This window comes from Trichomycterus rosablanca, chromosome 7, assembly GCF_030014385.1.
Source record: "Trichomycterus rosablanca isolate fTriRos1 chromosome 7, fTriRos1.hap1, whole genome shotgun sequence".
NCBI lineage: Eukaryota > Metazoa > Chordata > Actinopteri > Siluriformes > Trichomycteridae > Trichomycterus > Trichomycterus rosablanca.
The window spans coordinates 6,427,487-6,441,536 of NC_085994.1; the positions used below are offsets into that span (position 1 = coordinate 6,427,487).

Genomic DNA, 14,050 nt, shown 5'->3' on the forward strand with positions numbered 1-14,050 from the left:
TTCCTTCCTTGGACCACTTTTGATAGATACTGACCACTGCAGACTTGAAACACCCCACAAGAGCTGCAGGTTTGGAGATGCTCTGACCCAGGCGTTTGTTTGTTTGTTTTATTAGAATTTTAACATCATGTTTTACACTGTGGTTACATTCATGACAGGAACAGTAGTTACTCATTACACAAGATTCATCAGTTCAAACACAGTCTTGGACAATTTAGTATCTCCAATTCACCTCACTTGCACGTCTTTGGACTGTGGGAGGAAAACGGAGCACCCGGAGGAAACCCACGCGAACAAGGGGAGGACATGCAAACTCCACACAGAAAGGACCCAGACCGCCCCACCTGGGGATCGAACCCAGGACCTTCTTGCTGTGAGGCGACAGTGCTACCCACAGAGCCACCGTGCTGCCCCTGACCCAGGCGTCTAGCCATGACAATTTGGTCCTTGTCTAACTCATTCAAATGCTTACGCTCGCTCATTTTTCCTGCTTCTAACACATCAACTTTGAGGATAAAATGTTCACTTGCTGTCTAATATATCCCACCCACTAACAGGCACCATGATGAAGAGATAATCAGTGTTATTCACTTCACCTGTCAGTGGTCATAATGTTATGCCTGGTCGGTGTATGTGCATCATGGCACTGATTCTCAAATACATTGTACGTTGACAGTGGTAGCCTAGTGAGTAGAGCTTTGGGCTATCAACTTAAAGGTTGAGTGTACGAATCCCAGCTATGCCATGCAGCCACTGTTGGGCCCTTGAGGCCCTTAACCCTCTCTGCTCCAGGGACGCCGTACAATGGCTGACCCAGCGCTCTGACCCCAGCTTCCAAACAAGCTGGGATACGCGAAGAAAGAAAGAATTTTGTTGTACTGTACACGTGTATATGTATATATGACAAATAAAGGCATTCTATCTATTTTGTTTTTCTTATCCTATCCAAAGTATCTGTAAATCTTCACATAAAACCTACTAGATTTTATAAAGAACCCCTTGAGTTTAATTTCAAATCTCTGGGAACATTCAGAAAGTGGACCAAGTGTAAGTAAGCAAGTGAACTGATTTGTGATACAATCCCAAAGTCTAATCTGAACACCTGTGATCTCCCATCTCTCAGACGGCACTGCGTCAAGAACCATCACTCATCAATAGCTGATATAACCACATGGGCAAGGGATTACTTTGGCAAAAAACTACAATATGGAGTTACATTCGCAAACACAACCAAAAACTTAACCCTGTCCAGAAGCAGCCTTGAGTTCTTGAAACCATCTAGGATGGACCATCACACAGTGGAAACGCCGTTGCTCCAGACCAAAGCTGGAAAGGAACCATCCAGACTGTTATCAGCAACAAGGCAAAAAGCCAGGGTCTGTCATGGGGGTGTGTCAGTGCCCATGGCAAAGGTCATTTACACTTTTGTGGTGGCAGCATTAATACAGAAAAGTACATTAAGATCTTAGAGCAACATATAAACCACATGCTGCACACATAAAGACATAGCTGCGGATGAAGAGGGTACAGGTACTGAACTGGCCTGCCACTGTGGCACACCTTAAGATGTGTATGCAGGAATAATGGGACAAAATAATGCCTGAGACATGCCAAAATGTCATTTAAGTGCTGTGACAATGAAAGGAAACACTGCAAAGTGGTAAATGTCTTACTGTTCCAACTTTCTTGGAATGTGTTGCAGGTCTGAAATGCAGACCTGGATGTTTATTAATAAATGAAATAAAGTTGACCAGAGAAAACATGAAAAATCTCAGGTTCATCCTGTCTGCAATGAAATAAATGTCGAAGTAAATGTAAGAAACTCCGTGTGCATTTTGTCCCAACTTTTTTTCTAATTTGGAGCTGTAGACTGGTGCTCAGTCCAAGAGTTCTTATTGCCTTGTGCCATCTGGGTAGTCTTTGAACCCAGTGTGACCCTGACCAGGATGAAGCAGTTATTAAAGATAAAAAAAATGAATGATTTCTGTTCCAACTGCTTAAAAAAAATGAAACAGCAGTGTTTGTAAAAGAAGACATTTGAAGAAATAGGCATGCTGTGATTAATGAATTATTTGATTTTAAGCATGTACACTTTAAACTGAATTTGCTACATTAATCCCCATATACACCGATCAGCCATAACATTAAAACCACCTCCTTGTTTCTACACTCACTGTCCATTTTATCAGCTTCACTTACCATATAGGAGCACTTTGTAGCTCTACAATTACTGACTGTAGTCCATCTGTTTCTCTACATACCTTTTTTTAGACTGCTTTCACCCTGTTCTTCAATGATCAGGACCCCCACAGGACCACCACAGAGCAGGTATTATTTAGGTGGTGGATCATTCTCAGCACTGCAGTGACACTGACATGGTGGTGGTGTGTTAGTGTGTGTTGTGCTGGTATGAGTGGATCAGACACAGCAGCACTGCTGGAGTTTTTAAATAACGTGTCCACTCACTGTCCACTCTATTAGACACTCCTACCTAGTTGGTTCACCTTGTAGATGGAAAGTAAGAGACGATCGTTCATCTGTGCTGCTGTTTGAGTTGGTCATCTTCTAGACCTTCATCAGTGGTCACAGGACGCTGCCCACGGGGTCCTGTTGGCTGGATATTTTTGGTTGGTGGGCTATTCTCAGTCCAGCAGTGACAGTGAGGGGTTTAAAGAATCATTGCTGAGAATGATAAACCACCCAAATAATACCTGCTCTGTGGTGGTCCTGTGGGGGTCCTGACCATTAAAAAACAGGGTAAAAGCAGGCTAAAAAGGTATGCAGAGAAACAGATGGACTACGCTCAGTAATTGTATAACTACAAAGTGCTTCTATATGGTAAGTGGAGCTGATAAAATGGACAGTGTGTATAGAAACCAGGATGTGGTTTTAATGTTATGGCTGATCGGTGTATCTCTATAATGTGAAAAATACAGTGCAAGGGTTTTCTTTAAGGTTTATATGACAAAAGCACTCACCTTTTGCGTACTTTCATTGGACTTTCAGTGAAGTAAGCCAGACATACACATGTCTGGAGGAGTTTTCCATACTGCTTTTCAGATAATCCGGAAATCTGGTATTTTTTCTGGTTTAGAAAGTGCTCATGATATAAAAATATAAAGATTTCACGAGTCATGTCATGTTAGAAGCAACTCCGTTATCAAACAGTTGTGGTGGTAGACTTGCGGAGTATGGTTTTCTGTGGTTTTTGAGTCAAGCGATGAGGCACACAAGGCGGAGTGGAAGGTGGAAAGCTACGACTTAGACTCAGACCGCCGTTTTCCATTAGCATACGGGGCGATGCCATGGAAGGGCACTGATGCACGGGGCTCAGTCTAGTGTTGATAAGTTCGGTGTGTAAGTGCATATCTGTGTTTTCCATATCATACTGTAGGTCACAGTCTGGGCAGTATCCGTGATACTGGACCTTTTCGCTGAACCGTACCCTCTCCCGTGTCACCTGGGGACACCGACTTTTTTCATGCCTAAGAAGGGGTACCAGCGCCAGTCCTTTCTCTGTTGTGCTTTTTCCCATGCATGCTGTATCTCTACCAGGTATGTTAACGGGCTGTGAAGAAAACACACCGTTGCGCATGAGCGTTCTATTAGCCATGGCTTGGTTCCGAGAAGACAGGCTCTCGCTGTGGTCCTCGACTAGGGCTGGCGTCAGACGAGGGGGTGGTAGAGCGGGATAGGTCCTCTTTAGCATCGTGAGCATGCCAGAGGCCAAAAGCGGAGGTCGGAGAAACGTGTCTTCGGGGTAAATCTTGATTCGTTCGATGCTGGAGGCGGTGGTGGTGGTCGTGGTGCTGCTCGAGCTGCTGTTGAGTGTGTCAGTTTTAAAACAATCTCCATTCTCCTCCCCCAGCTTGAGGTCTGAGGTCAGGCAGTCTATCTCATCAACCACCTAGGGAAAAGAATAGAGAAAATGGTTAGGAATCAGACACCATACGATAAGCCAGGCTTAAATGTTGAGATTTTGGTTGTGGCATTACCAACTAATGAACAGCAACATTTATTCGTCTTCAGTAATGACATAATCCTAAATAAACAGGATCACAGTGCACACACATTTTTTAGGATACCAATAATTTAAAGGTCACAACACTCTTAGTAATTCACACCAAGGAACAATTTTGAATGCAGTCGTTGTGATGGCAACTGAAATATTACCACCCGGAGGAAATCCACATGGACACAGAGAACATGCAAACTCTACACAGGCCCTTCTTGCTATGAGACGACAGTGCCACCCACTGTGCCACCATCGGGAGCATAACTACCGGGGGGCAGGTGCACTGGGGCCCATGACATGAACTCAACCTCCCACCTGCACTCGCCAGGTCGTTATTATTATATTACAATATTGTAGCAGCAATATGTAAGTGACATTCAGCTCAGCCAATCAGAATGCAGCACCTGGTTTATACATGTGCGTTCAGACGTTCTGCAGTTAGTCAGTTTTGTATATGAGACTTGCCGTATGGCCCCAGCATCGAACCCAATAGGTAGTTCGGGTGCTGGAGCTAGGCAGTCTAAAGTGTTGTAACGCTCATTGAAGTCCTGACTAAACAGTTAAAGTGAACTCTACCTTGTCGTGTGCCTTTATTCCCACAACTCCACCACCGCACGCAGCAAAAGACGCGTAGCATCCCCGCCGGACGAGCAGCACTCGCAGCGGCTAGGTGAGCCGACCCTCTACAGTAGCAAGTAGCTAATGCTAGAGGTAAAGTGCGGCGATAACGGAAGTAGAAACACGACAATATATTCGTTAAGTAAGATATTAAAATAACTAAAAGACAATGAAATATCAGAATACATGTAATTAAAATATACAGTGAGTGCACAGCAAGTGATTTTGGGAATCTGTGTAACCTGCTTAACGTTACTAGACCAACATATATATATTTTTTTTTATTTTATTTTTATTTTTTATTTTTTGCACTGGGGCCCATGAGCTCCTAGTTACGCCACTGGCCACCGTGCAGCCCACACTCAAATAAAACAGAATTTTAGCCGCTCCGGTGGCACAGCGGTAAAAACTCACGCTGGAACACCAGAGCTGGGATCTCGAATACATCGTATCGAGTCTCAGCTCTGCCTGTCGGATGGGCTGAGCAGCCACATGAACAACGATTGGTCTGTTGTTCATATTGAGATGGGATATAAAAAAAGTCGGACAGGGTCTCTCTCATAACTAATGCAATTACGACCTCTGCTGGCTGATTGGGGCGACTGCACAGAGACGGGAAAAGAGTGCTGTCGGGGTGTGTCTCTCCGTACACAGTGCTGATCCGCATTGCACTTGTCAAAGTGTAGGTGACAAAATGCATACCGGTGCTGCCCACGTGTCGGAGGGGGCGTGAGTTAGCTTCATTCTTCTTAATCAGAGAGAGGATCGGCATTGGTGGAGAGGAAACATGATGCAATCGGGCAATTGGACATGCTAAAAAGGGAGAAAATGCATAAACAAAAAATGTGTATATATAGCTGATAGAATGTGGTATTAATAGCACAAGTGACGTATGAGGTAAAGCTGCAGAGGTCTTAGCTGTTTTTTACTGTGCAGAAGTTAGTAATTCAGCAGCACGTAAACTTTGCACATCCTCAGGTTGCTGGTTACCCTTCCTACAACAATGTACTGTATATGTTCCTCCCAGTAAAGCCTGGCAGGCCCTATGCATACACAGAGTAGTCATATTAATATTGTCTAAATAAAGGTATGTAAGTGTTTGAAATAATGACCTGTTGTACGTTTCCTATAAAGCACACACACATTTTAAATCTGCTCTTTTGAAAAATGATCTATTTGTGTGAACCATGCCTTGTGAAAGCTCATTTCAGAGGCACCTACAGTCATGTCTAAAGTAGCATATGTTTACAAAAGCAGGAGATGTAGTACTATTGCTACTGTTTCAAGGAGCAGGCATCTGGTTAATATCACACCAAGAGCACAGCAAGCAATATTCATCCATTGTTTGTTCTATTCAGGGCCGTTGTGGGTACAATTCACTGGATGAAAGGGAGGAAACACCATGGACAGGTTGCCAGTTCATCACAGGCAAAAACACACACACACACAATTAAACAGGAGCACCTGAAGGAAACCCACACAGACACAGGGAAATGCAAACTCCAGACAGAAAGGACCCAGACCACTCCACCTGGGAATCAAACCTACCCACGGAGCCACCCGCATGCAATATTGACATTCTGTCAGTAGATGCGACAGGTTTTAAACTGTTTGTTAGACATATTCAACACCGAGTTTAAGGAATATTTATTTATTTATTAGGATTTTAACGTCATGTTTTACACTTTGGTTACATTCATGACAGAAATGGTAGTTACTCATTACACAAGAATCATCAGTTCAAGTCTTTAATGTCAAACACAGTCATGGACAATTTGTATCTCCAGTTCACCTGACTGCATGTCTTTGGACTGTAGGAGGAAACCGAAGCTCCCAGAGGAAACCCACTCGGACACGAGGAGAACATGCTAACTCCACACAGAAATTACTCGGACCGGTCCACCTGGGGATCGAACCCAGGACCTTCTTGCTGTGAGGCGACAGTGCTACACATTGAGCCACAGTGCTGCCCGACTGTGGGAGGAAACCGGAGAACCCGAAGGAAACCCACAAAGACAGAAAGATACAGACTCCGGACAGAAAGGACCCGGACCACTCCACCTGGGAATCAAACCCAGGACTTTCTTGCTGTGAGGCGACAGCGCTAGCCACCGAGCCACCCGCATGCAATATTGACAAACGTTCTGTCTGTAGATGAGACAAGTTTTTAACTGTTTAGCAGACGTGTACGACGCTGAGTTTAAGGAATATTTATTTATTAGGATTTTAACATCACTTCGGTTACATTCATGACAGAAACGGTGGTTACTCATTACACAAGATTCATCAGTTCAAGTTTTTAATTTGAAACACAGTCATGGACAATTTTGTATCTCCAATTCACCTGACTGCATGTCTTTGGACTGTGGCAGGAAACCGGAGCTCTCTGAGGAAACCTATGCAGACACTGGGAGAACATGCTAACTCCACACAGAAAGGACTCCACCTGACCACCCCACCTAGGGATCGAACCCAGGACCTTCTCGCTGTGAGGCGACAGTGCTACCCACTGAGCCGCCATGCCGCCAGTTTAAGGAATAAAAAGACTGAACTGTGAAGCATGGTGGAGGGCGCATTATGGTTTAAGGTACACAATGTGGCAAGATCATGAATTTTTAAATAGCCAAGTCTAGACCTCAACCTGAGACAGTGTGGCATTACTTGAAGAAAGCTGTTCATACAAGATGGGCAGTGATAGCTCAGTGGTTAAGGTACCGGACTAGTAATCAAGAGGTTGCCGGTTCAAGCCCCACCACTGCCAAGTTGCCACTGTTGGGCCCCTGAGCAAGGCCCTTAACCCTCAATTGCTCAAAAATTGTGTTCAGTCATAACTGTAAGTCGCTTTGGATAAAGGCGTCTGCTAAATGCCAAAACTGTAAACGTAAATGTAAATACAAGATATCCCAGACTGTAGTGATTTATCTATTAAGTCTATTAAGAGAATTGTAACAGCATTCATTATAAGACACCCAAATACTTTATACACTTGTTAACATTAAGTGGTGTTAAATGTCAATAATAATAAAAAAACCTTTTAAGCAATATGTGAGTATTCCAAATCTGACAGCTCTCATTACATGGACCAGGCAGTGTTTACTTAACAAGCATCCAATATGATGTCAGTTTAATCCAAAGACAGTTAAAGCTTTTCCAACATAATATTTCTCAGTAATATTTAAACATTATAATTACATGTTGGAAAGCAATACAGGCCAGAATGATTGAAAGCTCTGTGTTCAATCACCATCACTATAAATAAGCCCTGCTATTCAAAGCCATGCCACTCTACCCACAGCAGGTATCAGAAATATTTCAGCACTATTATCATTCAGCGAGCAGCCAGATCTTGGATAGAACAAACCTCTTTGAGTTCTTTCGCTACATCCTTCAGGTCCCCCAAGATGTTCTCCAAATCTTTCACCACTGTCTTGATCTGCCGTTTTATTTGAACTTTGGAGACTCCCTCCGATTCCGCATTTGCAGTCCCTGACATTCTTTGCAAAACAGCTCGGAATCAAGGACAGTGAACACATCCCTTCATTTCGGTTGATGCTCGTTGTTTGTGCATTTTAACGTCATGTTTTCTTCTCTCGGGTCTTTTACACATTGCAGGAGAATCTGGACGGAGAGGCACGGAGGACGCGTCCCGGAATACGCGCATGCGCACTGGGGCGCTTCGTTTCCGAGCGGGCGAGCATCCTGGTTCATTTATGAAAAATGTAAAGCAACACATTGCAGCTCTTTAGTTTGTTTCTGTTATAAATACTGTACGTGTTATGATGTTTCTGTATGAGAAAACGTTCAGCTTTAAAATAACTGCACCTTTTAGATCAGTGATCACGAATCAGAAGTCTGACGTACGTGGAATAAATATATTCACAGACAAGTCACGGTCACTGCCGGCACACACACACACACACACACACACACACACACACACACAATATATATATATATATATACACTGATCAGCCATAACATTAAAACCACCTCCTTGTTTCTACACTCACTGTCCATTTTATCAGCTCCACTTACCATATAGAAGCACTTTGTAGTTCTACAATTACTGACTGTAGTCCATCTGTTTCTCTGCATACTTTTTTAGCCCCCTTTCATCCTGTTTTTCAATGGTCAGGACCCCCACAAGACCACCACAGAGCAGGTATTATTTAGGTGGTGGATGATTCTCAGAACTGCAGTGACACTGACATGGTGGTGGTGTGTTAGCGTGTGTTGTGCTGGTATGAGTGGATCAGACACAGCAGCACTGCTGGAGTTTTTAAATAACTTGTCCACTCACTGTCCACTCTAATAGACACTCCTACCTAGTTGGTCCATTTTGTAGATGTAAAGTCAGAGACGATCGCTCATCTATTGCTGCTGTTTGAGTTGGTCATCTTCTAGACCTTCATCAGTGGTCACAGGACGCTGCCCACGGGGTGCTGTTGGCTGGATATTTTTGGGTGGTGGACTATTCTGAGTCCAGCAGTGACAGTGAGGTGTTTAAAAATTCCATCAGCATTGCTGTGTCTGATCCACTCATACCAGCACAACACACACTAACACACCACCACCATGTCAGTGTCACTGCAGTGCTGAGAATGATCCACCACCTAAATAATACCTGCTCTGTGGTGGTCCTGTGGGGGTCCTGACCATTGAAGAACAGCATGAAAGGGGGGCTAAAAAAGCATGCAGAGAAACAGATGGACTACAGTCAGTAATTGTAGAACTACAAAGTGCTTCTATATGGTAAGTGGAGCTGATAAAATGGACAGTGAGTGTAGAAACAAGGAGGTGGTTTTAATGTTATGGCTGATCAGTGTATGTACTACTATAGTAACTACACCTATCTGGTACTTTCATTGAGCATTTTATAAGCTTTACATATCATCCAGATGAGCTTTGTGGGAATACAATTACTGAAAGTAGCATGGCTGGATTACTGACCGGGCCAGTGGGGCCAGCACCCAGGGGCCCTTGAGGTCAGGGGGCCCTGGGGGGGCCCTGGCCCAAAACATTTTGCGATGCCTATCAACATTTATGATACAATATATTTTTATTTCCGAGGGCCCTCCATTTTAAGGATCCTCTGACTATTAGGGACTTTGACCCCAGGGCCTCTTGAGGGCCCTAGCCATGCTTTTGGGGGCCCTAGCCATGCTTTTGGGCCCCTTATGAAAATGGATGAGGCATTGTGGCACTGCTCTGACTTCGACTTCTGGCTATTAGGGGTCCAAGGAAAGAGGTGGCAATTTTTTAGAGGGCCCTGGTTATGAGAGCCCCTACCAGGGTGCCCTAGAGAAGAGCAGGGCATACCATTAGAGGGCCCTTGATCACGAGGGCCCCTGCTATGGGGCCCTTGACTTCCATAGAAGTCGTTTACCATGGCTCCTTGACTTTCTAGGGACCTACAAATTGCCAGGCAAGCTACCATATTTCATAACAGACGTTTTGTTGCAAATATGCGATTCAGGCCCTTACTTAATGTTTCTGAATTTGTATTGTTTCAAAATTATTATGTTCAATTTCTCTTAAACGCAGAGACACAAATTAATTTAGCAATTTTGCTATTATTTAAATTTAAGACAAGCAATTTCAAGCAGTTTGAATGCATACACACACTTAACTGAGCTATTTGATGTTCTTTTCATGCCTGACAATATGTCCAACAGTGAGCTCACTTTAAAGGCTAACTCACTCGCTGCAGCATATCCTTCAGATCTGAACATGAGCCTGGCAGATGAATTGATACAATACAAATCATTTATAACAGAAAAAGAAAAATGTCCTAGTACAATGCTCAAAACCATGATAAATTTGAATTTACAGTCAACCTTTCCAAATGTCTACATAGCACTTAGACTTTTTTTTGACTGTGCCTATCACAAATTGTGAAGGGGAGCGTTCATTCTCCAAACTGGCTCGTATTAAGAATGAACTCAGGATTAGGATGCGCCAAAACCGCCTGAACTCACTGTCACTTCTGGCCATTGAATCAGATTTGGTCAGACAGCTTAATTTTGATGAATTAGTGGATGACTTTGCAAGAAAGAAGAGTAGAAAGAAACTTATATAAAATAGATTCTTGTGTTAGGGTTAGTTATTGACAGGTTGTTTAATGTATTAATTTATTTATGTTTTTGGAAAGGGGGTGGGTGGGAACCTGGGCAACTCTTTGCCCAGGGGCTCAGACTATCCTTAATCCGTCCTTGGAAAGTAGCTTATCCGTTGCTTTGTACACTTTGTGGCTTTTCCACTACATAGTACAATGTAGTACAGTACGTTTTAAATCCATGTTACCACATTTAATGGTTGTTTGCATTGCTAACTTAACCATGCTTAATGTTCACAAAGCAGGAAATTTAGTACTGTTGCTACTGTGGCATCCTGTAAAGATCACACCAAGAGCACAGCAATATTTTTTCATTGTCTGTTCTATTCAGAGTTGTGGTGAGTATAATTTACTGGATGAAAGGGAGGAAACACCCTGGACAGGCACACACACACACACACACACACACACACGTCTTTGGACTGTGGGAGGAAACCAGAGAACCTGAAGGAAACCCACACAGACACAGGGAGATACAGACTCCAGACAGAAAGGACCCGGACCACTCCACCTGGGAATCGAACCCAGGACTTTCTTGCTGTAAGGCGACTACATGCTGTACTAAAGTACCTGCGCCAAATTTGGTTACCCTTCCTGACTAGGGACTAAGCATAATCAAAGGGGGAATGTGAGTGAATTAAGAAAAAGTGAACAACACTGGCTGGACAAATGCAGTTATTACAAAAGCACCATTAAAGTACCATGCAATGTAAAAGGTACACAAGTCACCCTCTTGAACCCCATTTATCAATATTAAGGGACCCCCATAAAATCAACTGACCAGATGTTTTTGGATGGTGGAACATTCTCAGCAATAACACCAACATGATAATTACATGGTACTGTGGGTTGTACTTGTGTAAGAGTAGCAGGTGCAGCAGTGTTGTTGGGATTACAGTGTCCTCAAGACGCTGCATGAGCAGAGTCTCCCGATTAAATCCACCTACAAACAGTGTAACGCTGGCATGTGAAGGCACCCAGGGCAGGTACTCTCATGCATACTGCAAATAAGTCGGACAAATGGGGTTTCAAATTGTACTGCTGGGCCAATCATTCTGGCACTGTTCATGATCTACTGCTCTATTAAGTGTCATCCAGTTTTTTATGCTGATCTAAATTAGAAGGAACAGAAGCTACATCTCAGTGCCAACATGGTGACGGCATCGTGCAAAACCATAGCACCTGCACATCTTACAGCCCTGCTCTGTGATAACTACTTTACCAACCTCAACTTGTTCCAGACCCTGCATACAAATCTGGTCATCAAGTGCGTCAGCACTGTTCGACCAAACCGCACTGCCGGAGCTCCCCCACGCTACTGATGAAACAAGGGTGTGGAGCTTATTACAAACCCCATTTGAACCTTTATTTAACAGACAAAATGACAAAAAATTTAAATGGAAAGGATTTTCAATGACAAACTTAATTCTATTTGTTAAATATAAACAAATATTTAAAAAAGATGGAACAGCAGCATATTTACCACTAGTCTTGCAAGGGAAATTTTTATCCATTCATGCTGCACACAAGACAGTCCATGGTGCTCGACAGTCCCTGGTCGCCCTTATCTAATTTTTATCCTCATGGTGCACCACACATTTAACAGGAGACAGATCTTAACTGCAGGCCGGCCACTCAAGCACACACACTCTATGTCTTCAAAGCTGAACTGTTGTAACTTGTGTAGAATAAGGCCTGGCATCGTCTTGCTGAAACAGACTTAAGGTCCTGGAAGAAGATGTCATTTTGATGGCATATGTCCCTCCAAAACACCAATATAAGCCTTCTCGTCAATGGTTCCTTCACGTATATGCAGATGGCATTGTTGCAGTTAAATTGTTTGATACCAAGCATGTGACCATCTGGAGTAATGCCTGTTGGCTTGAGCCTTTTTGAACTGTGAAATGGTGGAGCAAAGAAGCCAAAGCAAAGATCATTGTTATTGCCTAATACCATATGGGAGGAATTGGCATTTCTATTTAGCTGGTACACGTCTACAAGACCCCAGCATATGTCAAGGTGATTGTAAGTTTTCTTGTTTGAATACATTTTTGACCAGTCCATCTTAAATTCCTCTCGAGAGGGACTATGACCTCCTAAATGAGAAACCAATGCCCTGCAGAGGTGCTGGTTGGCAGTTTGTCAGATGAAATGTATGCCTTAGCTTAAAAATGTACACCTTAGCTTAGGAAAAAAAATCACGGTTGGAGCTGCAGAAAAATCAATAAGGTCTTTACATACTAGAATAAAAAGACTAACGTCTCAGAGAATAAATGAGAAACTTAAAGTGCAGAATCTTTTATACCACCTGCTTATCATTTTAACTTTATTTCCCATTTTATACCATTATTTATTATTCTTCAGTTTAATATTTTATCAGATGGCCTTGGCTCTGCTACTTCCCCACCCACCTCCTCATTACCTGTCAACATTGTTTATAATTCATTTAAAGTTTTCATAAAAATAGGACGAAAGGGGGTCATGTGTTCAGATACATGAAACACATCACCAGTGTATTCTGTAAAGTTGCTCACAGTTTAAAGTTGTGCTGGGCGGTATGACGTTAAATTCAGTATACAGTCTTTAATTTCTTGTATTGTATGGATTTTTCAAATACAGCCATACCATTGCATAGCTAATACAACAGCTGTAGGCTTCACTAGGCAGCAAATCATATAATGTTGTTCGCCACTAAAAGCGCTCTCGAGTGTTAACAGATAATAGAGGTTTTCTCAATACGGTGAAAAAAATAAACTAAAACAGATGGAGGATGAAGAGGGGAAATGAGGCGTGTCGGCAGTTTAGAACAGACTAAAACACTATATACTGCAAGGTTTGTTGAGCCACGGCTGTTGCAAACAACAACATTACAAACGCAGTAACAATCCACATATGCAAGCATACGATTCTTCTATAGACAGCATAGAAAGAAGCTTTCAGAGCAATCATTGAAACAGTGGATTCCTCACCTCCTCACCCACCTCCAAAATGCCACCTTATAAATGAAGAAGTGCCACTGGTATTTATAAAAGCAATGTACAGTAGACCCTTGAGTTACGAACGGTTTACCATACGAACATTTCGGGTTACAAACGATCTCTTTCAACTTAACGTACGAACAAATTTCGGATTACGAACAGAAATTTGCAAAACACGTGATGTCACGAACAAGTTGACTCCAACGTCTCTCTCTCTCTCTCTCTCTCTCTCTCTCTCTCTCTCTCTCTCTCTCTATATATATATATATATATATATATATATATATATATATATATATATATATATATATATATATATATATA

The 14,050-nt window shown here is 42.7% G+C and overlaps 1 protein-coding gene across 1 annotated transcript; it reads right to left on the reverse strand.

The window, feature by feature from the left end:
• Nucleotides 1-3,146: 3,146 nt before the first annotated feature.
• Nucleotides 3,147-8,126, reverse strand: prr16 (proline rich 16). Its single transcript, XM_062998314.1, has 2 exons — nt 7,995-8,126; nt 3,147-3,907 (listed from the first exon to the last, which is right to left on the reverse strand). Exons 1-2 carry the CDS (start codon nt 8,124-8,126, stop codon nt 3,161-3,163), a joined length of 879 nt encoding a protein of 292 aa, XP_062854384.1. The 3' UTR covers nt 3,147-3,160.
• Between the last annotated feature and the right edge of the window lie 5,924 nt (nt 8,127-14,050).